This window comes from Hippichthys cyanospilos, chromosome 10, assembly GCF_059441005.1.
Source record: "Hippichthys cyanospilos isolate Australia breed blue-spotted pipefish chromosome 10, RoL_Hcya_1.0, whole genome shotgun sequence".
In the NCBI taxonomy this organism is placed as follows: domain Eukaryota; kingdom Metazoa; phylum Chordata; class Actinopteri; order Syngnathiformes; family Syngnathidae; genus Hippichthys; species Hippichthys cyanospilos.
The window spans coordinates 4,377,831-4,403,641 of record NC_142378.1 but is presented as its reverse complement, the minus strand read 5'-3'; the positions used below and the strand labels follow the sequence as shown (position 1 = coordinate 4,403,641).

The window sequence follows — 25,811 nt, the reverse complement described above, 5'->3', positions numbered from 1 at the left end:
ATCTTCTGTTGAAAACAAAATTTCCAAACATCACATGTCCAGTCCACTCACTCATTTGTGACGTTTTGCCCTCCTTCCAACAGGTGGCAGCACCATCAGTTGTCCAACCACACCAAGTTAGTTGATGTTCTTGTCACTTGGAGCTAATCCACGTGTTTCTGGGGACCTCAGCAAACTTACATTTTGGGGCCCTCTTTTTGTCAGTCAGATTTTAATTCATAAATTGTACAGAATATCATTTAGGCCTTTATTTGTGTGTGTGTGTGTGTGTATTTTTTTTCTTTTTTAAATTTATATTAATTCTATATATATATATATATATATATATATATATATATATATATATATATATAAGCACAAAAAGTTGTGTTGTGTTGCAATTAATTTGCTCTTAATTTGAAAAGGAAAATTGTCCTGTTCCTTTCATGACATCAAAAAACATTACATTAGATTTGCTGCAGAAACCCTTTTAAAATGTCACATTCACCCTGGTCCCAACGCGTACCCACTGAGAACCAGTGATTTATCGACACTGGTGTCACAATCAAGGTTGTTTTAAATTGTCACTTTTCAGACAAATCTCAACCAAAATTGAAAAAAAAAAATCATTCAGTTTAATGAAATTACAAGCATGTTTTTACACAAAATATTCCCCTGAGTCCTCACATAGCTTGCACTGGCTTTGCTCTTGTATGTTTGAGTTTGTTTACGTGTGTGCATGTCTGCGTGAACGCAAGTTTTCGCCTGACTTTGTCACCCTTCCACCAGGAATGAGACAACATCCTCCCATTGCCACCTGCGACTTGGCCGACCACATCGATCGACTCAAGGCCAACGATGGCCTGCTTTTCTCGCAGGAGTATGAGGTAGTACGCACATACACACACAAGTGTGTATTGTTATGGGACGGAGAAACAGTATCGAATTATTTGAGTCTACCGCAAACAGGAGGGAACCATATCACATTGTGTGGTTAACAAGTGTGAACGTTTGCGTGCGTCCCTTCAGTCCATCGACCCCGGTCAGCAGTTCACCTGGGAACATTCCAACATGGAGATCAACAAGCCGAAGAACCGCTACGCCAACGTCATCGCTTACGACCACACCCGAGTCCTCCTTTCGCCCGTGGACGGTGAGCGCCGAGCGACCTCCCGGCCTTTTCGCTCCCGACGCGGTTCTTTATATTGGAATGCGGCCTCCCTGCAGGAGTTCCCGGCAGCGACTACATCAACGCCAATTACGTGGACGGCTACAGGAAGCAGAACGCCTACATCGCCACGCAGGGCCCGCTGCCCGACACCGTGGGAGACTTCTGGAGGCTGGTGTGGGAGCAGCGCACCTCCACCGTGGTCATGATGACGCGCCTGGAGGAGAAGTCGCGGGTACGGGCGTGAAGGGGATGACGAAGAGGCGGAGGATGTTCACGTGCGCGTGTCTCGGCAGGTCAAGTGCGACCAGTACTGGCCCGGTCGCGGTACCGAAACCTACGGCATGATCCAGGTGACCATTTTGGACACTGTGGAGTTGGCCACCTACAGCGTACGCACTTTTGCACTCTACAAGGTCAGGATAATAGAACATTTACATCTCATTTTCTTATTTACATTGTATTTAACATGTATTATGTTTAGTATGGAGGTCTGAAAGTGCAATAATTAAATAAAAATAATTTTCGATAAATAATTAAAAGTGCCATTAATTGATTAAATGTTTCAATAATTATTAAATGTTTAATGAATTAAATACAGTATATAAAACAGAATTAAATAAATCAGTTATATTAAATAATTAAATAAAAATGACATTATTAATTGAAGGTTTTAATAATTAAATATTTCATTAATTCTAACCAATTATAATATATATATATATATATATATATTTATTTATTTAATTAATTCATTAAACATTTACTTATTAACAATTTTATTTAATTATTTTATAGTCCATTTTTTATTTAGTTGTTGGACTTTCGGCCTTCCATAGATTAGTGCCTCTAGTGTCCCATATTTACCGCATATTTCACATCTATATATCCCCGTTTGCATCAGAACGGTTCGAGCGAGAGAAGGGAAGTGCGGCAGTTCCAGTTCATGGCCTGGCCCGACCACGGCGTGCCTGAGTATCCCACCCCCACGCTGGCCTTCCTGCGCAGGGTCAAAGCCTGTAACCCCCCGGACGCCGGACCCATGGTGGTCCACTGCAGGTAAACAAACTTGTCGTGTCACAGTTTTTATTCTTGAAAATCTGGTTGCACAAAGCACAACAGCATGTTTGCGATATCATAAGATAGCGCGCATGGAATCTCAGCATTGCATCACAGCATTGCATCAAATCTTGACATCACAGCGTCCGATGGCGTTCCTGGTCATTTTGTAGATAAACTCATGGAGGTCAATCAACAGTCAGACCAGAACCGAAATCTCTTAGCACAACATTATAGTATTACATGATGACATCTAGCATGCTAGCATAGCCTGACAGCGAGCGATGACACGTTTCCAGCGCGGGAGTGGGCCGCACGGGCTGCTTCATGGTGATCGACGCCATGCTGGAGCGCATGAAGCACGAGCACTCGGTGGACGTCTACGGACACGTCACCTGCATGAGGGCCCAGCGGAACTACATGGTCCAGACCGAGGACCAGTACATCTTCATCCACGAGGCCCTGCTGGAGGCCGCCCTGTGCGGAAACACCGAGGTGGCCGCCCGAAACCTCTACGCGCACATACACAAGCTCAGCCTCGTGCCTCCCGGCGAGACCGTCACCGCCATGGAGCTGGAGTTTAAGGTCAGTAGTGGATTGGATTTGGGCTGAATACTAGAAACAATGCAAGGGATACCTATTGAACTGACTAATTTGTTATCTAATGTGAAATATTAACTTTTATAGAGTACTTAAGTGGACACAAATAAATAAATATCCGGATCGTCCCAGTTCCAACCATTTTCGATGCAAACTTAAATAGCAAAGATGGCTAGTAGTGATAAATTGTTGTTTTATTAAGTTGGAGTGTATTTTTATCTCGGACTTCCGGTTCAAAGGGGTGCTTTTCCTAGTTGGAGTTTGAACTTCCCACCTTCCTCGTGTGCAGCATGTGACGAGTAAACATCGAGAGGCATTTGACGAATGGAAAGGCTGGTTTGTTAAAAGAAAAAAAAGAGCCCACCGCTGGCTTCATTTTTACTCGAAAGATAAGAGTATCGTAAACACCCGTGAAAAATAAAATACATCAGATGCTTATCAAAACACATGGGACATTTTGTTAAAGTTGCAGTTATGTATAAAGCCTGAAGATGTCGTAGTTTAGCAAAAAACATGTAATATCCCCTGATCACCTTGAAAGTTATCAACATCTATTACCTACAATGCAATTGTTTTGTTTTTATTTCAACATATACAGCTAATCCAACAAACTTGTGTGTGTCTGTGCATGTAGAAGTTGGCCAACTCCAAAGCACATACCTCACGTTTCATCAGTGCCAACCTGCCGTGCAACAAGTTCAAGAACCGCCTGGTGAACATCATGCCTTTCGAGTCCAGCCGCGTCTGCCTGCAGCCCATCAGAGGCGTGGAGGGATCCGACTACATCAACGCCAGCTTCATCGACGGATACAGGCCAGTCCGCCCACTTGTCTCTACTGCGCCGCTTGGTGGCGCCCCGCCTTAACTGCGTCTTTGCCCCTGCTTCAGCAGGCTGCAGAGAGCCTACATCGCCACCCAGGGCCCCCTGGCCGAGACCACCGAGGACTTCTGGAGGATGCTGTGGGAACACAACTCCACCATCGTGGTCATGCTCACCAAACTGCGCGAGATGGGACGGGTAAAAATTAATTTCATTGACCTTCCAGTCGAAGCTTACTTCCAACAGGAGCGTTCCAAGAACCTCAAAAAGCGCCGTCCTGTCCTTTGCAGGAAAAGTGCCATCAGTACTGGCCCGCTGAGCGTTCGGCCCGCTACCAGTACTTTGTCGTGGACCCCATGGCCGAGTACAACATGCCGCAGTACATCCTGAGGGAGTTTAAAGTGACTGACGCCAGGGTAGGTGGCCACCAATGGTTTGCCGGCTTTGCACCCTTAGTTGCAAACCCAAATCGGTCCTCGTTCGTTTGTCAGGACGGCCAATCGAGGACCATCAGGCAGTTTCAGTTCAGCGACTGGCCCGAGCAGGGTGTTCCCAAAAACGGAGAGGGCTTCATCGACTTCATCGGACAAGTCCACAAAACCAAGGAGCAGTTTGGCCAGGATGGACCCATCACTGTGCACTGCAGGTGGATGCTAGTTCAATTACATTAAAAAGTATTAAATAAGATGAAATAAACTCTGTTAAAATCTCACGTACCCCCTGAAGTGCCTTCACGTACCCACAAGGGTACTCGTACCCACATTTAAGAAACGCTCCGTTCGATAGGTTAGTTAGTCAGCAAATGGCCCGTGATTGGTTGCACTAAAATATGTGCACGCCCACCAGCGCCGGCGTGGGGCGCAGCGGTGTGTTCATCACGCTGAGCATCGTCCTGGAGAGGATGAGGTACGAGGGAGTCGTCGACGTCTTCCACACCGTCAAGACCCTCAGGACTCAGCGGCCCGCCATGGTGCAGACCGAAGTAAGCGTTGTGTACACGTTACGCTCGCTCCAATCCCTAAAAATAGATTTTGATGCATTACGACTGCTTCAAGTGACTCTGTAAGATGGAGTAATATTAGTTTTATCAAGACATTCATTTGAGGATAAAGAATATATGCCTGTTGGAATGATCATATTGTCTATCTACATACTGCTTGTTGAAGCGTTATAACAGATGCTATTTTTTTAGCTCATCTATGGCGATCTGCATTGCGTGTTAGCGTCAAGCAAGCTGAAAGGCATATTTGTGTGGTTCTTTTAACCCTTGTGGACACACTTTGCAAGCTATACACGTTGCAGTTATTTTGACTAATTTTGTAAATGCTTTTAAAGGCGTTAAAGTTATTTATGATTGTTTTTTTCCTTCAACCGCTCAATTTGTTCAGTGGCATCATTTTTTTTTAATCAGGCACATTTTATGCCTTCAGGATCAGTACCAGCTGTGCTACCGGGCCGCTCTGGAGTACCTGGGAAGTTTTGACCACTATGCAACATAACAGCACCCTGGCGAAGTAAACTTTCTGCTAGCCACGTCCACTACGCCCAAATCACAAGGAGGCGACCGCCAATCCGGGGAGATGGACTCCTCTGACTGTTGGCCAGAGCCCCAAACACTCGTTGTTAATCTTGTACAAATGATTTTCTATGAAATCTTAATCGTTTCAAGTTTCTATAAGCACCGCTGAGGACATATCTTTTTTCAACACGCTCCCATATATTATAATCATGTTTATTGTTATTATTAATACTCACCTGCTGCTACTTTTTTTTTCTACCATAGACATGATGATACTCTGTTATTTTTTTATTTTTTGTGGTTGGGGGGGATCCACACTCGCTGACGATGGAGCACTTCAGACAACTGGATCAAGGACAAACTTTATGCCTCGGAAATATTCAACAGGATCTTGAGGCACAGCTAGTCTAGTTGCACTTCCTGTTATCTTTCTGTTGTACTGTACTACGTGAGCCTTGGTGGCCTGGTAGACAAGCCTGCCCTGAGGTATTTGGACTTTTATAGAAGATAATAAATGATTTGTCACTGAAAAGACATGAAAATATCGTTTGTGAGGCTTAGTTATTATTTGGGGAGAGGGGAGGCGCTTTAGTCATCTGTGGATGAGGCACGGTGCATTATGTTTAAGAAATCTATATATATTTTATGTTGTCTTGCATATGTGATCACTATTTTCATTAAAAAACAAAGCAAATAAAGGGCCTTGAAAACCTGGATGTTCTGACTCTTCATTTCACTTATATATTTTTTCTCCGTTTATTTGTATATTCCTGCCGGTGCTTAAATGTTCTGGACATTGCATAGGACATAAATAAAATAGGACGTAAATACAGTACTGTACTTCTATTCTATTCTATTCTATTCTATTCTATTCTATTCTATTCTATTCTATTCTATTCTATTCAATGCTACTCTATTCTACTCTATTACTTTAGTTCAGCGCACTTTTTTGAGTATTTTGGTGCAAAAACTCTTACAATCGTGCAGTGCAGTGTAAAGAATTGGAGCCTTCTGATTGGCTGTGAGACCCGGAAGCTCCTCCTTGTAAACAAACCCATACTGGGCATGCGTCACCGCCGTAATGGAGGACTGTCTTTTCTACCCGGACTTCGCGTCTCTCTTTCTACACCGCTAACTTGCGGCTTCCGACACCGAGCGACAAGTCCGCGTTGCTCCGCACGTAAGTGAAATTTGAAGCTTTTGCGCGAGGTTTGCGCTTGAAAAGTCCGAGCAAAAGCAAGTTTTGCAGCGTAGGGACAGCAAGCAACAAGCTGTTTGCTAGTTGCGCTAACTTGCTAAGCGAGGGCAGCTGTCAGTTTTCACTGTGCTCGCATCGCGATTATTTCCCGTTAAGCGTTCAAAACTTCACATGCGAACGAGTGTTTATCGCCCGCTTTGTATTGCTCAAATTAGTTTTGGTCTTTTTGGACTTCCAAATTGTTTTTATTGTCACTGCGAGAACCTGTGCTTAAACATTAGCATGTTTAGCTAGCCAAATATTTTTCCGAGGTGCTTCGCTGTCACTGGGCCACGGACAATGACAGACACGCCCCTCAGCCAATCCGATGCCTGTGTTACTTTAACTGGGCAGCTCCAGAAGGCGGGCTCGTTTGTGATTGGATGGTTTGGTAATGTTATAGCGACGTTTTAGCAACGCAAAGTTTACATCATTTTTTCGCTTTGTCGGCGGTACTTTTCGATTTGAACGATTTCTCTAACCTAATACAACACGCAAAATGTTTTGTTGTGTCAGAAGAATCGGCTGTAGCAGTTATTCTCAAGTAGTTCGAAACAATATGTCAGGGCCTTTGGTTTACGACGGTACTGGCGTACAAGAGATTAATTTTAATTCATGATCAAGATAACACATTTTTACAGCACCTTTTAAAAAAAAAATCAGCCAATTGACAGCCTCACGTGTGGAAAAAACTTGCATGTGTTTCATTTCCCAGCTTTCAGTAGAAAGAAGACTTGCCACCATGAGCGGCGACTCAGCCGCCCAGAGTGCAGCCTTCCGGATCATGACGTTTACGCCGTCGCTGGAGGAATTCCGAGACTTCCGCCGCTACGTGGCCTATATGGAGTCTCGGGGGGCGCACCGAGCCGGGATGGCCAAGGTAAAGCGTCCTGTGACCTCTTTGGGCGATCGTCTGACTGATACGTTTCCTGGTGCAGGTGATCCCGCCCAAAGGCTGGAGACCGCGGAAGACGTACGACGACGTGGACGATCTGGTCATTCCTGCGCCCATCCAGCAGGTAGTGACGGGCCAGTCGGGCCTCTTCACGCAGTACAACATCCAGAAGAAGCCCATGACTGTGCAGGAGTTTCGCAAGACCTCCAACATGGACAAGTAAGCTTCATGCACAATAGGTCGCAGTAGAATATTCTTACTTAGGATTATTTTTTAGGTTCTGTCATCCACGCTACGTGGACTTTGACGAGCTGGAGCGCAAGTTCTGGAAGAATCTGACGTTCAATCCGCCGCTCTACGGAGCCGACGTCAGCGGGAGTCTCTACGATCCGGTGAGTAGCCAAACCGCGGAGCTGATGGGATTGGTTCACTGTATTGTTGATGGATTTGCTGGTTGGCAGGACGTGAACGAGTGGAACATCGGCCACCTGGACACCATCTTGGACACGGTGGAGGACGAGAGCGGCGTGAAGATTAAAGGAGTCAACACGCCATATCTTTACTTTGGCATGTGGAAGGCTGCTTTTGCCTGGCACACGGAGGACATGGACCTATACAGCATCAACTACTTGCACTTTGGAGAGCCCAAGTCTTGGTACGTCAGCAAAACTCTCACGGTTTTCCCATGTCTATCATGAGTAGCTGCACAAAAAACTCTCAAGATCCCATGCCTCAAAATAGAGGGAAAAAAAAGCTTTCGCTTTGGTATTTGGAGGTATTGTATTGTTTGTATTCTGCCCAGGTACGCCGTCCCGCCGGAACACGGGAAAAGATTGGAGCGTCTTGCTAAGGGTACGTACTGTACACTCTTTTTGTCTTTTTAAAGAGAAAGTGGGCGTTACCGTGCTGCGTTCGTGCCTAGGTTTCTTCCCCGGCAACGCTCAGAGCTGCGAGGCCTTCCTGCGCCACAAGATGACCTTGATCTCGCCGTCCGTCCTCAGGAAGTATGGAATCCCTTTTGAAAAGGTGAGGCGACATCAAAACCAAACAATGGAATTCCCTGGTTGTTTCCCGTCGCTCAACTGGGGTTTGGTACCGCCGGGCGCCAATGGTGCAGGTGACGCAGGAAGCGGGCCAGTTCGTTGTCACCTTCCCGTTCAGCTACCACGCAGGCTTCAACCACGGTTTCAACTGCGCCGAGTCCACCAACTTTGCCACGCGCCGCTGGATCGACTACGGCAAGCAGGCCACGCTGGTATGCCAGTTTCAGCTTAAAAAAAAAAAAGTGACAACGAAGAGTATTTATTTCACTCTTTCGGTGCTTGAATGTATTTCTAAAATGGAATACTTTAAAATCATTTTCCATCATTGTGAAATGTTAAGAAACTCTAGCGCATTGTTTTTTATCGCATAAATGACTAAATCGAATAAATGGATAAGAAGAGCCAAAAGCATCGTGGTCGTAATTCACGTGCTCTGCCGGTGTTCTGGTCCAACTTGTGACTTCCTTTCCAACCGGGCCGCCGCTCGGCAGTGTTCGTGCCGGCAGGACATGGTGAAGATCTGCATGGACGTGTTTGTGCGCAAGTTCCAGCCTGAGCGCTACAAGCTTTGGAAGGCGGGCAAGGACAACGCCCCCATCGACCATACCAAGCCCACGCCGGAGGCCGCCGCCTTTGACGAGGAAACGCCGCCCGCGGACGCGGGCGAGCGCGACAGCTCGGCCGCCAGGTAAGCTGGTACGAGGTCGTCCGCCCGCTTCTTGTCTTGACGGACGTTTCCGCGCTCAAGCCCAAAAGCTCAGTTGGCCGCCAAGCGACCGCTCGAAGCCACGGAGGACGGCGGAGGACGGTCGACCCCAGAGGAGGCGGAGCCAAAGAAGCTCAAGTTGGAGTCTCCCGCCCGAGTCGAGCCGGACACGCACGGTAAAGCTCTCAGGAAATTCCTCTTGTGGAATAAGTCTTGTGAAAATGTGATGCAAAGAAAGATAAAAAATATATATTATTAGAGTTTCAATATTTATTATTATTTATATATGAATATATATTTAATTTTTAAACAAGTTCTATTTTTTCAATTTTTTATTCTATTTTTTATTCAATATAATTTTTTTAATTACTCTTTTTTTTTTTTTTTTAACGTGAAGTGTTTCCTAAAAGTAAGATTTATGTAATCGAACACAGAAATAATCTCCAACTATATTTTTGACAAAAACCTTTAAAAAAAGCTTTGTTGTACCACATGGTCACGATTTGTTTAATAAATGCATTTTTCAGAGTCCAAAACTGAGCTAAAACAAGTCATCCAAGAAGAAGAAAAACCTGAGAAACAAAAAGAAGTCGTCCAAGAAGAAGAAAAAGAAGAAGAAAAGCCCGAGAGACAAAAAGAAGTCATCCAAGAAGAAGAAGAAAAGCCTGAGAGACAAAAAGAAGTCATCCAAGAAGAAGAAGAAAAGCCCGAGAGACAAAAAGAAGTCATCCAAGAAGAAGAAGAAAAGCCCGAGAGACAAGAAAATCCATCAGGAAACGAAGAGGAGGGGACCGCGGCCGCCAGCAACCACGTGCCCGAGCCCGCGGAAGGCCAGGCGGTGGCGCCGTGCTCGGCGGAATCCGGCGTTGGGGATCCCGAGCCGGGCGACGTGTCGGCGCACAAAGCCTTCCAGAGGACGCTGAGCCCCGCCGACGTCCTGCACGTGCACAGCTACGCCAAAGGAGACTATGGCGAGGAAGAGACGGCGCCCAAACACGAAGACGTGGACCAGGGCGACAAAGACATCGGCAAAGTGAGTCCCGGGAGAAAAAAGGGACAAAACCCTCATGACGGTACCACTTGTGACCAGCAGGGGTCAGAAGAGGCGCGCGGCGCGTCGCAGCGGAATGACCTGGGTCAGCTGCCCGGGCACCACCCGCTCATCAAGGACGGCCTCAGCGACGAAGGTTGCGCCCGTCGCGGCGCCGCAAACCTTTTCTGCGTGCATCGGATGTGTGCTCACGCGCGCGTGTCTTTCAGAAGCTCCGGAGGAGGCCTCCCCTGTGGAGGAGGGCGGCCTGGAGGGGGAAGCCTGGGCCAAAGCGCTGGCCCACCTCTGGCAGAGTCGACCCCCCAACTTGAAGAAGGAGCGCGAGTACAACCAGAGGGCGGGCTCCAAGCCGCCCTACTGCTCCGTTTGCTCGCTCTTCCTCGTCTATCAGCAGGTACTTGGTATTCGTATTTTCAGAGGGAATGTTGCAATATCAACAAGATCAATCAGTAGTGTCTTTTCAAAAGCAAGAAACACGTCAAAAATCACCTCCCGCAGTTGTACCATTGTTTTCCGTTTGCAGACGGCGTGCGCGGGCGGCGCTAACGCGCCGGTCCTGGCAGCGGGCGGGCACATGCGCAGCAAGCCGCTGATCCCGGAGACGTGCTTCGCCACCACCACCGAGGAAGACTCGGAGGGGCCGCATCCGCCGCCGGCGCCCGGCCTGGAGGAGGACGGCACCAGCCCGCTGCTCAGCTGCTCGCACTGCCGAGTCCGCGTCCACGCCAGTCAGTCGCCGAGCAGAAGCGCCGCCGCCGTCGCCGCCGCGCGCTCACCTCCTCCCGTCCGCTCCCCTGCAGGCTGTTACGGCGTGGATCCTGTCAGCGTCAGCAAGGAGTGGAAGTGCGCCCGCTGCAAAGCCAACGCCATGACCGAGGTCGGGATGCCCGTCGGCCCGCACGCGCTTGAGAGAAAAATAGATCCTGTTTTCGAGAAAAGTTGTAGCGTTTCTTTGGAAAATATTTCATATTGAGAAAAAAAAATATTTGTATACGTCATTTTATGGCACCAAATGTATTTATTTTACACACACACATATATTTATATAAAAAGTCATTTGATTTTTTTTTTTTAATTCCTGCTAAAAGTAGCATTTTTTTTTTAAAGTTTCAAAATAAAACTAACATTATATTTAGGAAAATCAAAGAGGCCCGTTTTTATAGAGATGATATTTTTTGAAAAAAAAAAAGAGATTCACGTGCCTTTTTCTAATGATTTTTTCAAAGAAAAACATCACAAAGCTATATACGGCGCGTTATTCCAACGAGACTTTTTGTTCCTTTTAGAACTGCTGCCTGTGCTGCCTGCGCGGCGGCGCACTACAGAGGGCCAACAACAACAAGTAGGTGCGTTCGGAGCCCCGGCGTCCCGCCGCTGACTAACGCGCGGGCTTTGGCCGGCAGGTGGGTTCACGTCCTGTGCGCGGTGGCCGTGCTGGAGGCCCGCTTCGTCAACGTCGCCCAGAGAAGTCCCGTGGATCTGAGCGGCATCCCTTTGCAGAGGTTCAAGCTGGTGAGCCGGGGGGAGGGGCGGGAGCCGGGGGGCGGGGCCCGGCGAGGAGAGCGAGTGACGGCGCGCCTTTGCAGAAGTGCTACTACTGCAAGAAGCGCATGAAGAAGGCGTCGGGCTGCTGCGTGCAGTGTTCGCACGGGCGCTGCCCCACCGCCTACCACCCCACGTGCGCGCAGGCCGCCGGCGTGCTCATGCAGCCCGACGACTGGCCCTTCGTCGTGCACGTCACCTGCTGTCGCCACAAGGGGCCGGCGCACATACAGGTAAGCCACGCCCCCGGCGCACATACAGGTAAAAAATACAAGGTCATAATCTTTAACATTTTCAGGAAAAAGGTTGTATAGTTAGTCTTGAAAAATAGGTATGTTTCCAACGAGTTAAACGTTTAAATATTCAAGAATAACTTTTTTACAGGTAAATTTTTACAGGTAAAAATAGAACATTTATAAGATTAATTTCATAAAAAACTAGATAAAAAGTTTTATAGTTTCTCAAAAATATGTATATTTCTATCTAGATAAACGTTCGAATATACATAATAGAATAGAGTTGTTGCTTTTTTCATCAAGAAGACCTATTGTTACAGTTAAAAAAACAAAGAAAATTATTACAAATATAACATGTAAAAAAATTTCAAGGTAAAGGGTTGTATAGCTTCTTTTTTTTAATTGTTTTTTTTAACTACATAAACATCGGAATATTAAAAGAATGAAGTATTTTTATCGAGTCCTTTTTTTACAGGTAAAAAAAAATAATTATTACATTTATAAATATAACAAGTATAAGATTCTCATCAAGATAATTTTTGTTTTTCAAGGAAAAAAAGTGGTGACAGATTTGTAATCTTGAGGTACTTAGTTTGAACCTTTCACTTTCTGAGTCTCAATTTTCAAAAAATACAAATCTTACCGTCTATTATCTAGAAAACGCCGCCTATTTTTAATTTGACCAAGTTTTTTACAAAACAAAAGTCCTGTATTGTGTTTCATTGATTAATTTCTTTTTAGAGGGAAAAAAAGGTATGCAAAATCTTGAGAGAAAGCGCTTCGAAGAATTTGTGTTTTTTGTGCAACTCCTCTTCAGCGCAACAAGGCGGCCATGCAGGAGCTGACGGTGGGCCAGAAGGTCATCTGCAAGCACAAGAACGGCCGCTACTACCAGTGCGACGTGGTGCAGCTCTCCAAGGAGACTTTCTACCAGGTCAACTTTGACGACGGCTCCTTCAGCGACAACCTCTTCCCAGAGGACATCGTGGTGGGTTTCCCGTCTTTAGCCCCCGGGCCACGCCCAAAAAGAGGAAAACGTCAAGGCTTTGCGGCGTGTGTGTGTGTGTGTGTGTGTGACCCCGGCAGGGCCGCGACTGCGCCCAGCTGGGCCCGCCCCCCCAGGGCGAAGCGGTGCAGGTGCGCTGGACGGACGGCCTGGTGTACGGCGCCAAGTTTGTGGCGGCCCGCGTGGTCCAGATGTACCTGGTAGGAAACGCAACTCATAGTCCATTTTGGGGAAATGGGGGGGCAACTCGGCCTTTTAGATGTTTTTGACGCGCGATATCAAAGGAAAAGCATACAAAAAAAACACTGGGAGGCTAAAATACTGCATATATTGTCAAAACATGACGACTTTCAAGATGCCATCTTTCTAATTGCTTGTAAACGGGAGGTCGACCCTGCAAATGTCAAATTTAGCCCATGTCGGGCTCATTTACTGCCATTCTAAATTTGATATATTGTCACATTTGGACACATTGAAAACCTGATGTTTTATCATGCGTTTCCCCCGATTTTTGCATTTATCCTTTCAGCGGCAACTCATGAACAGGGTCCATTAGAAATGTTTGTGTTGGGACACCAAATCACCGGGGGCGCTGGCGGACAACTTAAGACTTTTGCAAGTTTTTTATAACTTTGAAAATTGGCTTACCCTGGACTCCCATCATGCAAAAGCCATCATACTCTAATTATGACATCATAAATATTCCAATTATAATTTCCTAAATATAAATATACAACGTAGTTACTTTTGCTATGATCGCATTTTTACTTTTTGTACATAAAAGGGCGTATATGTGTGTGTGCGTATGGATAGAGCTGATGCCACTGAACATTTTGAGGCTTGAAAGTAAATCCATATTTATATTTGCCCATGTTATAGCCCTTTGAAAGTCAACCCAAATTGGGCGATAATACGTCCAGGCTAGTGAAAAATCGACGTGAAAAGACGACTCCTAGGGGTTAAATGTATAAAAGAAATATTGTGGGAGCAGGTGGAGTTCGAGGACGGCTCCCAGCTGACGGCCAAGCGAGACGACGTCTACTCGCTAGACGAGGAGCTGCCCAAGAGGGTCAAGTCCAGGCTGGTGAGTGGCCCGGCGGACGGCGCCAAAGCACTACTTTTTTCAAACCCGTTTTTTTTTTTTTTTTGCGCCTTCGCGCGCAGTCCAAAGCGTCGGACATGCGCTTCGACGGCATCTTCGAGGGCAAGGAGATCATCCGGGAGTCCAAGAGGCAGCGGGTCATCAACTCGCGTTACCGCGGCGACTACATCGAACCCGTCATCTACAGAGCTATCATGGAGTAGCGACCCCGCCCGGGACTCTTATTTTTTCACTTTTTCTATTCTTCCCAAACGGAGGTAAGGGCAGTATTTTTTTCATTCTCCTTCGCTCAAAGCAAGGTGTCAAAGTATTTTTATTTTTTATTTTTTGACTTCACGTTTTCGTTCCGGGGGAATGTGTCAACACGCCGTTCCACGCCTATGACATCATACCTGTATGACGTCATACAGGTAGCGAGTCCCAAACGCCACTTGGGAACAAATTATTTCACGGTCAGATGCAAATGCTCATTTGCGGATCGGACGGCGCGCCGAAGTGGAGCGCTCCTATGTCCAGAAAAGGTCACATGACCCGTGACTCATTTTATGTGTGATTACATTTTTGATTTTTTTTTTGTTTCTTGTCACAGTGTAACACGGGGCTCCATCCACAGCAGGACACACGTGATTCTCACGTACATTTTGTATTTTTTAGGTCCCGATATTTGTCAGCTAAAATCATCATTTATAATCATGTTTTGTTTGTTCAACTTGGTGCTTTTCAACGCCTTTTTGTTTTTTTAAACACACAAATCCATCAAACTTTTTGTTCATAACCGCCTTAGCTTTTGCCATCCGCTAAGGTAACACAGCAAACATGCTAAGCTAAGCTAACAAGCAATTTATCATCTACCAATTGGGTGGGGTTTTTTTTTTGTTTGTTTTTGGGTGTCAGATGCTATTTTTTCTACCACAGAGAAAACCATTTTTAAAAAGATTTGACTAACGTCTTCCCTTACAAACTTTGTAAATTGATTTTAAAAGTGCTTCAAACTTTTAGCAGGGCAGCTCGTGTAGTTTTTCGCGTAGACTTTTATTCATAAAATGTACTCTTTCTTTAAGAGTTGTGCGTCTTTTGTAAAAGATGTTTGTGTTTTTGTGTGCGTCGAAATACACTTCCGGATATTTGAGAATTTTGTAAAAGTTGTTTCAGTAAAAAGAAAAAATATATATATAAATATCTAACAAAATGATGTTCGTAACCTTCGGGCTCCGTTGTCTTTCTTCAACATTTTTTTGTAATATATTGCTGATTGAAATTTGATTTCCTCATGAAGGCTGCACTAAAAACAGAAAAAAAGTGCCGATAATTTAGAAAAACAGTGATTAAACAATGAATGTATGCATTGAATGAATACCTAAGGGATTTAATGTCTGGACTTAAAAAAAAATGAAAAAAAAAACATAAAAAATATGAGTTAATATTTCATTTAGTACCAAGCCTTTTTTTTCTAGAACCTCCTTAAACTCTTGAAAATAGAAAAAAAAAGTACCTACAAATTATTATCTGTAATCCTATGTATATATATATATATATATATATATATATATATATATATATATATATATAATTTTAAAAACTTAATGGGCTTAGTAATGAAGTTCATGTTGGCCGCGACCAAAACTTGCTTTTAATACCACATTTATTCCTTAAGAGGTCACTATGAGGACATCAAAACAATTTCAACCAATTATGAAAGAAGAATGATGCAATATTACATTAAAAAAAAGTCTGTTAGCGCTTGAGAATTCAGCTCATCCATGATTGTACGCGTAGACGATAAAATGTTCACCGTTGGCCCGCGGCTAGCGAAAATTTCCATAATAATCACGGCCCATTCAAATTGTTTATTTCCCTCCAAAAAAGGAAAATGTATTGGAAAAAAAAATGTGAGCAGGTGAATCCCCAGGCGGCCAACATCCAGTAGGTGGCGCTCCATAAGACAGGATTTAAGTTCGAGCGGATCTTCGCCGGCGGCCGACCAGGTAAACGTTTGCCGTCGCTCTCACTTGACGTCCAGCTTGACCTTGATGTTCATGGCGGCCAGCTCGGCCACAAAGTAGCGGAAGACGTAGGGCACCGAGACGGCGTCCACCGAGTCGCTCTTGCCGCAGAGCGAGCAGACGGTGCGGCGGTGGCGCGCCGACGACCAGCTGGGCGGCGGCCTCTCCAGCAGCGGCGACAGCAGGCTGCCGCAGTCCACGCACACCTGCGCCACCGAGCGGTCCGAGCAGTTGAAGAGGCGGTCGTGCAGCAGGAAGGACGAGCCGTGCGCCAGCAGCGCGTCCCGTTCCATCTCGCCGAAGCGGATGCCGCCCTGGATGTTCCTGCCCCCCACCGGCTGGTTGGTCACCTTGTCGCGCGCGCCCGTCGTACGCACCTGACCCACGTCAAACGCGCTGTTAGTGCAAAGCTTGCGAAAAGCAGAAAAAAACAAACAAAAAAAACAAAACAACCCCCACCCCCCAAACTAACCAATTATTTTAGGTAATAAAAGATACTAGTAATTTAACTACTAAGATTACTAAAGTAATTGATGAATCCATTTAAGTAGAAAAGTGCCTACCAAAAGTGAATCATGTATAAAGTAAATGATTAGTTTAATGAATTAAGTACTAAAGTAATTGTTTCACTATTAAAGTAATAAAGTGCCTAGCTAAAGTTTCAAAAGTAGTCAATGTATAGAGTAATTGATTACTTTGGTACTTCTGTACCAACCAGTAATTTTAGGTACAAAGAAAAACAAAAAACCTTTTAACCACAAAAGGTAATTGATCATTTCAGTAGTAAAGTAAACATTTGGGTAGTTAAGTACCAAAAGTCATTCATGTATAAAGTAATTGATTCGATTAATGAAGTACTAAAGTACTCAATTACTTTGGTACCTCTGTACCAACCAGTCATTTTAGGTACAAAGAAAAACAAAAAACCTTTTAACCACAAAAGGTAATTGATAATTTCAGTAGTAAACATTTGGGTCGTTAAGTACCAAAGGTCATTCATGTATAAAGTAATTGATTAGATTAATAAGTACTAAAGTACTTGATTACCCTGGTACAGAAGAACCAAAGTAATCAATTCTTATAATTGCTTTAACACGGAATCCCGCAAACAGTCCGACGGAGTGGCAATCGCGAAAAGGGAGTCGGATTCGGGCGGGTACCTGGAACTTGTCGGACACCATGTGCCTGAGCCTCTGGTAGTAGACGATCCCCACGAAGATGTCGGCCTCCAGCTCCAGGCCGCTGGTGCCGCTGTAGAGGCGCTCGGTGCCGTAGTAGTTGTAGCCGGCGGCGCGCAGCACGCGGCCGAAGTGGCCCAGCGCCTGGCGCTCCTCGGAGAAGGCGAAGGGCGTGGCGTCGTGGCAGGTCCCGTGCAGGGCGCCCGACTTGCCCGCCATGCTCTCCACCAGCATGCCGATGGTCATGCGCGAGGGGAAGCCGTGCGGGTTGAAGAGGATGTCCGGGCTGAGGCCGCTCTCGCTGAAGGGCATGTCCTCGGCCGGCCACAGGCGGCTCAGGATGCCCTTCTGCCCGTGGCGGCTGGCGAACTTGTCGCCGATGGTGGGGTTGCGCGCCACCCGCACCGTCACGCACGCCCGCTTGAAGGAGCCCGTGCCGCCGTCGTTGCCGCAGATCTTGATGTTGTCCACCACGCACGCCTCCTGGCTCCTGACGTGTATAGATAGACCGTATAAAGCAAGGGGAAAAAGTGAGGCTGTTTTTTGTTGGGTTTTTTTCCCACCTAAAAACTACCATGTATAGTAGGGCTTTTTTCCACCTAAAATAAAAAATCAACCATGTATAGTAAGTTTTTTATATATCAATATCGTGATCTCGATTAAAATTCAATTGTGCAGCTCTAATGAAGTTTAAAAAAAAAAACATAAAAATGTGTATAATAAGGTGTTACCCACAAAAAACCTGACCTAACATTATTCTATATTTTTAAAAGAACCGTATTTTGAAAGTCGAAAACTCGAAGCCTTTTTCACAACACTGCTTGAAAATGTGAACCCAAATTTAACACCTTACCCGAAACCCGAGCCTGAAAGCCCAACCCCCCCCCCAATACGAGGGCGGGCGCACGCACTTGTAGAAGGCGACGAAGGCCTTGCCCGTGTTGAGGTTGACGTAGCTGTAGTAGGGGTCACCGTAGCGCAGCAAGGCGCCCACCGGGGGGAGCCCGTCGGCGTCCAGTCGCCCGGCCACCTTGGGGTCTCCCGGCTTGGCCCCGAACACCACGCCGTCCTGGCCCCGCGCCAGGTCGCCCAGGTCCAGCATTTCCGTCTTGTAGATGCAGCCGTGGGCGAAGCCGCGCTCCCACGACGACTTGTTCACGATCTGGCCAGCGGGGGGCGCCAAAACACAAACATCTTTACTGGGAGAGACTTTTTTTTTTTTTTTAAATACGGAAAACTGACTGCAAATTTGACAATGAAGTAAATTAGGGCGATAAAATGGATGATCCCATTGGCATCCATCCCTCAATATAAGAGCATTTTTCCGTAACAAGCGCGAAAGGCTAAATAGTTGAAAGGGCCAAAAGGTAACCGACCATGGCGTCCTCCATGTCGTAGCCCGTGTAGGAGATGACGGCCACCACGGCGTTGGTGCCGCTGGGGTAGTCGTCCAGCTGGTAGCGGTCGTACATGGCGGGGCGCACCAGCGGGCTCTGCGGCGTCTGCAGCCGGTACAGCTTGTTGTCGGCGCGGGCTTGGAAGGCGTGCAGCGGGAAGCCCATGGTCTGCTTCCCTGCAAACGCCGGCCGGGTCAGAATGTCAGACGGCGGACGCGCCCGGGCTCACTCACCCATCTGGCACTGGTACATGTTCCTGGGGCTCTGGTTGTGGTCCGAGTAGGGGATGAAGCTGGCCACCACGCTCAGCATGCTGTGCGCAAAGAGCTCTCGATGGCTGCTGACGCCCGGCTCCGCCTCCGCCTCCGTCACCGCCACGTTCAGGTAGAGCTGCGGGAGGCCACAAGGGGGAGTCGGCGAGCGGAACCTTTTTAAACCCGGGCCCGGGCCTACCTGCTCGAAGGTCCCGATCATCTCCTGCTTGCCCAGCGCCAGGTTGCGCACCGGGCGCATCATGCGGCACGGCGTGGTGAACAGGAACAGGCCCGGGTACAGGCTGGCTTTGCCCGTCTTGGGAACCAGAACGATCTCCGTCCAGGGGGGGACCCTCTTCTCGCGCAGGACCTGCAAAGGTGGAAAGGCGCGCACGTCGCGGATTTACGGCAAAGAATGTGGCGCGCGGGGGCGGAGCTACGGGGCGCGCTCGATCCGCCCCACCTTGAAGGCGCGCAGCGAGTCGACCACGGCGGGGGCCAGCCGGGCCTCCGCCCAGCCCACCAGGCCGCCGTCCAGCAGGACGGGGTAGCAGTCGGCCAAGGGTCCGGCGGGGGCGGCGTCGGCGGGGGTGACGCCCAGCGAGCACAGGAGGCCGTGCAGCGCCTCGGCGGGCGCGGCCCGCGTCACCACCCGGCAGCTGGCCGTCATGTGGTTCATCAGGCCGCAGGGCTCGCCGTCGGGCGTGTGCACGGGGCACAGGAAGCCCCACGACTCGGGCAGCAGCTTGCGCACGGCCGTGGTGCGCATCTTGGCGAAGGAGGCGCCGCGGTGCACGCAGCGGAAGTGCGACAGGTAGCGGATGAAGTTGAGCTTGTCGGCCACCACGCACAGGCCCGTGTTCTGCAGCATGCCCAGACCTGCCGAGGCCAGACTCTCTTCAAACCCTACCCTAAACCTCTTGCGTTGGTTATCAACTTTTAAAGCCCCGCTTTGAAAGCCTAACTCGACTTTGACCGTAGTTTGAAATGCTCAGTTGAAAGCCTAATGTTTTACTTTCAAGCCCTAACCCTGCTCTGAAACCGTAAAGCTATTTTAAAACCCTAACCTCAGCTTGAAACCCTACATTCCAACGCTTACCCTAGTTTGAAACTCAGGGATAAGCCTATTATTGTCATTTCTAACTCTACATTCAAACCCTAACTCTAGCCTAATGCTACATTGAAAATCTAACTCAAGTTGAAAACCCTACTTGGAAACCCTTATATTTTAAAAACTTCCGTCAAACCCTAACGCTAGTTTGAAATCTTACTTTCTAGGCTTGAATCCCTATTGTGAAACCCTAACCTTTGTGTGAAACCCTATTTTTCAAACACGACCCTTTGTTTCAAACCTTACTTGGAAAGACTAACCCTACTTTGAAACTTTCATTCTAGTTTAAAACCCTACTTTGAAACCCTAATATTTGTGTGAAACCCTATTTTTGAAATAGTTTTTGTTTCAAACCCTACTTGGAAAAGCTAACCCTACTTTTAAACTCTAATCCTAGTTTAAAACCCTACTTTTAAACCTTAAATGGAGTTTAAAACCTACAGTCAAACCCTACTGATACTTTGAAATCTCACTTTTGAGGCTTGAAACCCTACTTTGAAAAAACCCTGATCCCTGTGTGAAAGCCTATTTTTGAAATACAAACCCTACTAGGAAAACCTAACACTACTTTGTTTGAAAAGCCTTACTTTCTTTGAAAGTTCACGATTGCCTCGATTTTCTAAGGAATCTTAAATTTTTCCCCAAAGGCGAAAGGCGGCGCCGACCCGACTTGGAGCTGAGGTTTCCGGTGGCCAGCAGGTACTCGAAGGGCTTGGTGAGATCGCTCCCCAGGTTGAACATCTTGATGAGGTTTTCCGCCGTCAAGCCGCCTTTCAGCCGACTCCCTCGCTTCTCCACCGCCAGCTTGACTGACACAAGCCACGCCCACATCCTCTCCTGCCACAACGCATTTTATTTTTGCGTTAGATTTCATAAGCTCTAAACGCGCGTACAAAACACACACAATTATTTTTGATAAACATATTCAAATATTTCCACAGACAAATCTATAGGTTCGATACCACTTTTTTAGGACCGATATCAGTGCACGTCGTCAGCGATACCAAGTACCGATACCACTACGACTTTTGATTAACATTCACGTTTCATATTAAAATTAAAATACCTAAATACTTCAACATCTTTTTATAATGTGGTCCAAATTATAAATATAAATATCAAAAATCATTGTTGTATTTTTTATTGAAAATGTATAAAACATGTATGTAAAAAAGTATCTTATTTGTAAAATTAATGTAAATCTTAAAAAGTACGTATATTTTTATTTTTTATACACTTGACTGGTTTGACTGTCATGATTAAAATAATTACTGAATAAAAAGATTAAAAACTGTTCTTGTAGAACACACAAACATACAAATTCAACAAATTATTGATATTAATTATTCTAGTGTAACTTTTGAAAATTGGGTTGATAACGTAAAAAAGAAACGTTTGAGCACACTTGCTACAAATCAAACGAATTTTGAACGATATCGTCATAGTAACGACTAAGCATATACCGAGCAACAGGGGGAGGGGGAGGAGTTTGGGGGCGGGGCAACAGTTGAAATTTTGCATACCAACTGTATGCAATAGGCAAAACGTGGTGAGGATTTGCGAGGGTGACCTTGAGGAACATGAGGTAGAGCTGGCCGGGCGTGAGGACCTCCTGGCAGGCGATGCCGTCCGGGTTCTCCTCCAGACTCTCCTGCTTGGCCAGCCCGAAGAGCTTGCGGCACATCAGGCACAGCAGCCGGAACTTGTCCTCGCCCGTCCGCAGGTGCACGCACACGCACTGCCTGCGGGAGGGAACGCCGGTCAGGAGGGCGTCGCGGCGGGGACCTCCTACCTCCTGGCGCCAACCTACTCCAGCAGGAAGTGGGCGCACTGGGCGTCCGTGTACCACTCGGGCAGGTTGAGTTTGACGCGGAAGCGGCGGCCCAGGTAGTCCAGAACTTTGGCGCGCGACGTGCAGCCCTGCTCCGACGCCGCGCGCAGCATCTCGCACGCGCAGCTGCGGTACAGCGACTGGTCCTCCACGCCTTTGATCAGCTCCGAGAAGATCTCGGCGTCGCTAAGGTCCACCAGAGCCTGGGCCCAGGAAACCCCACCCACTTCAATTTGAAACCCTGAAAAGAAGCTACCGGATTTCCGGATTCTAAGGCGCACTTTTGATGAATGGCCTATTTTCAAAGTGTTTTCATATATAGGGCGCACCGCGTTATAAGGCGCATGGAATAGAAGCAACAATAATGGCTGGCGTTATGTTATGCAGCCACTAGACGGAGTTGCGCTAAATGGAATTGCAACAAAAGTCAAATTTAAGCGTAAATTTGGAACCCTAACATCTGAAAAAAAATGTAACACACTGGCTTGAAACCCTACTTTGGAACCATAACCCTATCTTAGAGCGAACACCAACCTGAAACCATAACACTGGCTTGAAGTCATAATTTGAAAGCCTTCTTGGGCTTCAAACCCTAACTCAGAATCCTGTGACTGAAAACATCAATCTTGTCCTAAAAACCCTACCTTGAAACTATAAAAGTGGCTTTAAACTAACTTGAAAACTTAAGAATTGAAACCTGTATTTGAAACCCTAACACCTGCAAAAGCCAGAACCCTTGCACGAAGCTGTTTCAAACCCCTAGAGCCGAACACTGGCTTGAAGCCATCATTTGAAAACCTTATCAAGTCTTTAAACTTTACTCTTAAAAACCATAACACTCGCTTTGGTTTGCATTTTGAAATGTTAAAACGTTTGAAAACTGAACAGAAAACTTGAAAAACTAAACCCCTAAATCCGACCTTTGTTCAAAACCGTAATGTAGCTTGAAACCCGACTTTGAAACACACACCTGGACTCGAAAGCCAACTTCAAAATCTTTAAGCCGTCTCGCAACCCTATTTTGCTCATCTAACAAAACCCTTCCCAAGTGAAAAAGCTTGCCCTAGCCAAAAACCTCAATTTGAAAGGCAATAAAAGGCTCGGCGCCGTACCTTAAGCGCAAAGCCGAGCGGCAGAAAGAAAAGTTCCTTCTGATAGATGAAGTTGAGTATGACGGTTCCGTTCTCCAGGTAGTGAAGGTTCATGTTGACCGCCGTATGTTCTTCCTTCACGCAGCGCATGGAAATACCTGCCGAGAGAAAACACCGCCCGCCCGCAAAAGCCCCTTTAACGCTGACAACTATAAAAATAATAATAATAATGCTGTATGTGTGAATGGTCCAGAGGCAGGACTACCTAAACTCATTCAATCCCAAAGACGTATTTTTACGTCTTTTGTTTGAATGCATTCAATCCCAAAGACGTATTTTTACGTCTTTTGTTTGAATGCATTCAATCCCAAATACGTATTTTTGCGTCTTTTGTTTGAATGCATTCAATCCCAAAGACGTATTTATACATCTTTTGTTTAAACTTATTCAATTCCAAAGGTGCATTTATACAGCTTATGTTTTATCGCATTCAACCCCAAAGATGTATTTTTACGTCTTTTGTTGAAACGTATTCAATTGCAAAGGTGCGTCTTATGTCTTATGTTTTAACTCCTTCAACCCCAAAGACGTATTTATACGTCTTTTGTTCGAATGCAATTCTCTTTTATTTGTCTTTGTTTTCACTTCTCCAATTCCAAAGACGTATTTTTACGTCTTTTGTTTGAATACGTTCAATTCCAAAGACGTATTTATAGATCTTTTGCTTTCACTTCTTCAATTCCAAAGGCTCATTTATACGCCTTATGTTTAAACTGATTCAATCCCAAAGATGTACACATTCGATGCTATGTACTTCTTTTTTTCTTTCCAAAGTATTGAGGTAAAGCGGGTCTGAAAACAGCTGGCACTGAACGAGTTAACGTAAAGAGGACGGTGTGAGAGCGGAAGGCGGTTTTGGCTGACGATGTGAAAGGGTAAGGTGTTTTGTTTTGTTTTTTACCATATTGGGTGTATCCCTGGCCTCTGCTCTTCCACTTGGGTCGTGACATGGCGATGGGGTAGTTCCTCCGGGGCATGATCAGCATGCGGATGACTTTCTCGATGCCGTTCACGATGAAGTAGCCGCCCATTTCCTTCAAGAGCCGACGGGTGGCGTGAAATGATTCAAAACCTTACTTTGAAATTGAAACTTTGTTCAAAAACCTCACCCTGGATTGAAACCCCAACTCTTGTGTGAAACACTATTTTCTAAACCCCGACCTTGACGTGAAATTCAAAACCCTGACCTTTGTCTGAAACTAGCCTCCTTTTCAACCCTAAATTGTGTTTAAAACTTAAATTTCACACCCCAAAATTGATTAGAATAACCCAAATGTGTAACCTCAACTTACTGTATATTTGAAACTGTGAACAGGGCTTGAAACCCTATTTTTTGAAACCCTAGTCCTTGTGTGAAAACCTAATTTGGACGGTCTGTGTTTTAAACCCCAACCTTGACTTGAAACCTCAATTTAAAAAGCTAAGCATTTTTTGAAACAACCGAAATTTCAAACCCTAATCTTTGCTTGAAACCCTACTCTGAAGCCCTAGCTTGCATTTTTTACCCTAAACCCCCAAAGAAAACATTTGCAAGACTTCTAAGCTCAACTTGAATTTCAAACCCTAACGAAGTCAATATCGGCGCTGAAAACCCTACCTCGGCCTCTTCGTGGTGCTGCACGAGCTCCTGCGGCGTCATACCGTGCAGGTTGCACAGCTTGGACTTGACCATGATGGGAATTTGCCCCAGCCCCTGCTTGATGATGCCCTTGGGGACGCCGTCCACCGACCAGCTCACGTCCGCCTGGACGCAGGCAAACAAACAAACGTGAAAAAAAACGTCCAAATCAAAAGACGTGATTTTTTTTTTTCTTTTGGTGACTCACCACGATCCGGCCCTTGTACGAGGACCTCCTGCCGCGACACTCGGCCGGGAAGACCCTCATCTCGCGGCAGACGCTGGTCTTGGACACGGCCGGCGGGTGGACGACGGCGTCCACGAACGTCAGCCCGATGCGCTCGCCCTTCAGCATGAACTCCAGCGGCGGGATGGCCTGAGGACACGCCCACATTCGCTTTATTAGCAACACTGCAGACTCCCCTGTAGGGCTACGTGATACAAGAGGTTTGGTATCGATTCTATCAATTTCGGTGGCAGTATCGCCGATACCAAGTAGTCTTAAATTCAAATATTATTATGGTGTCCTAAATCAATTGTCCTCTTATATCTTATTTTTTTAATCAAATGAAACGTTCTTGCGGTTTTTTTAAGCAATTACTGTATTATATACTATTGGTACAGCTTTATAATAATCATCAATCAGAACAAAAAGAGGACTATGAGGAGGGAGTCACCAAGATTGGAATCAAAGGAAGACACTCAGGTAAATCTGAAACTAGAAGAACAATTATGGGGGAAAAATCATGAGGGAGCCATCGGAAACTCGAACAAAATGAATGCAAAGTATCGATATTAACTTTGATTTCGATACGGATACTAAAATTGATATCGAAGGTGTCGCTACTTGGACGAATCTGCTTTTTATGTGACTCTTAAATGAGATGAGTTATTTAGTTAGGTTGAAGTTCGAATTGAGACCTGGACGACGCGGTTGAGTCCATCGCCGATGGCGTGATCGAAGGAGTCGATGTGCGCTTTGACCAAATCCTGCACGGCGCTACATTGGCTATCTTTTAGCTTGCCGAAGTTTCCGTCCGTCAAATTCTTCAAACTCGGACTTTTGGCCACATCGTCCCACTGCTCTAAGTCATCCATGCTTGTTTACCACACGTGCGACCTCGTCCCGGAAGTGCTGCTTGACGGAAGCCCTAGTGGGTTTTTTTTGTAGTTTTTGGTTTCATCTTTTATTTAATGTTTCGCCTTACATCGAGAGAAATACGAAATTTCACCGTGCTCATGACACGTGAATGTGCTATATTTATATTACGTACGATTTTGTATTGATGGTTAAATATTTGGCAC

General features: G+C 46.2%; 4 protein-coding genes across 15 annotated transcripts in view; 3 read left to right on the top strand and 1 right to left on the bottom strand.

Annotated features, from left to right (window-relative positions):
* The window catches only part of ptprfa (protein tyrosine phosphatase receptor type Fa), a 39,882-nt gene extending 34,023 nt beyond the window's left edge, over window positions 1-5,859 (top strand). For 5 of the 8 annotated variants that reach the window (XM_088425249.1, XM_088425248.1, XM_088425246.1 and 2 more), the window contains 13 exons: window positions 84-116; window positions 769-866; window positions 1,009-1,132; window positions 1,207-1,382; window positions 1,444-1,563; window positions 2,052-2,206; window positions 2,506-2,791; window positions 3,441-3,619; window positions 3,698-3,824; window positions 3,917-4,042; window positions 4,118-4,272; window positions 4,473-4,608; window positions 5,057-5,859. In XM_088425249.1, coding sequence (XP_088281375.1) covers window positions 84-116; window positions 769-866; window positions 1,009-1,132; window positions 1,207-1,382; window positions 1,444-1,563; window positions 2,052-2,206; window positions 2,506-2,791; window positions 3,441-3,619; window positions 3,698-3,824; window positions 3,917-4,042; window positions 4,118-4,272; window positions 4,473-4,608; window positions 5,057-5,125 — 1,784 coding nt within the window. In that variant the 3' untranslated portion in view covers window positions 5,126-5,859. Of the gene's footprint in view, window positions 1-83; window positions 117-768; window positions 867-1,008; window positions 1,133-1,206; window positions 1,383-1,443; window positions 1,564-2,051; window positions 2,207-2,505; window positions 2,792-3,440; window positions 3,620-3,694; window positions 3,825-3,916; window positions 4,043-4,117; window positions 4,273-4,472; window positions 4,609-5,056 lie in introns of all 8 variants that reach the window. The other 3 variants (XM_088425247.1, XM_088425245.1, XM_088425242.1) reach the window with 1 other exon arrangement.
* A 346-nt stretch (window positions 5,860-6,205) lies between these two features.
* Window positions 6,206-15,164, top strand: kdm4aa (lysine (K)-specific demethylase 4A, genome duplicate a). 5 transcript variants are annotated; one of them, XM_088424924.1, is made up of 22 exons: window positions 6,206-6,325; window positions 7,098-7,262; window positions 7,321-7,496; window positions 7,555-7,669; window positions 7,739-7,932; window positions 8,080-8,129; window positions 8,200-8,303; window positions 8,395-8,532; window positions 8,812-9,008; window positions 9,069-9,202; window positions 9,554-10,059; window positions 10,120-10,213; window positions 10,287-10,471; window positions 10,601-10,805; window positions 10,878-10,954; window positions 11,364-11,419; window positions 11,481-11,589; window positions 11,664-11,852; window positions 12,673-12,843; window positions 12,942-13,061; window positions 13,850-13,945; window positions 14,026-15,164. In XM_088424924.1, the coding sequence occupies exons 2-22, from the start codon at window positions 7,125-7,127 to the stop codon at window positions 14,164-14,166; spliced, it is 3,195 nt and encodes a 1,064-aa protein (XP_088281050.1). In that variant the 5' UTR covers window positions 6,206-6,325; window positions 7,098-7,124; the 3' UTR covers window positions 14,167-15,164. The 5 variants fall into 5 exon arrangements, with proteins under 5 accessions (XP_088281050.1, XP_088281049.1, XP_088281047.1 ...); XM_088424923.1 differs by having other exon boundaries at window positions 10,117-10,213; window positions 13,853-13,945; XM_088424921.1 differs by having other exon boundaries at window positions 10,117-10,213.
* A 410-nt stretch (window positions 15,165-15,574) lies between these two features.
* polr1b (RNA polymerase I subunit B) lies at window positions 15,575-25,629 on the bottom strand. The gene is made up of 15 exons (XM_088424918.1): window positions 25,428-25,629; window positions 24,715-24,882; window positions 24,486-24,632; window positions 23,790-23,922; window positions 22,850-22,986; window positions 21,717-21,940; window positions 21,477-21,648; window positions 20,572-20,743; window positions 19,259-19,674; window positions 18,995-19,165; window positions 18,775-18,931; window positions 18,521-18,717; window positions 18,056-18,306; window positions 17,127-17,634; window positions 15,575-16,343 (listed from the first exon to the last, which is right to left on the bottom strand). Exons 1-15 carry the CDS (start codon window positions 25,602-25,604, stop codon window positions 15,969-15,971), a joined length of 3,405 nt encoding a protein of 1,134 aa, XP_088281044.1. The 5' UTR covers window positions 25,605-25,629; the 3' UTR covers window positions 15,575-15,968.
* The window catches only part of arhgap39 (Rho GTPase activating protein 39), a 29,764-nt gene continuing 26,177 nt past the window's right edge, over window positions 22,225-25,811 (top strand). Inside the window, exon 1 of the mRNA XM_088424925.1 lies at window positions 22,225-24,953. The gene's annotated coding sequence lies outside the window, so the exon portion shown is untranslated. The remainder of the gene's footprint in view (window positions 24,954-25,811) is intronic.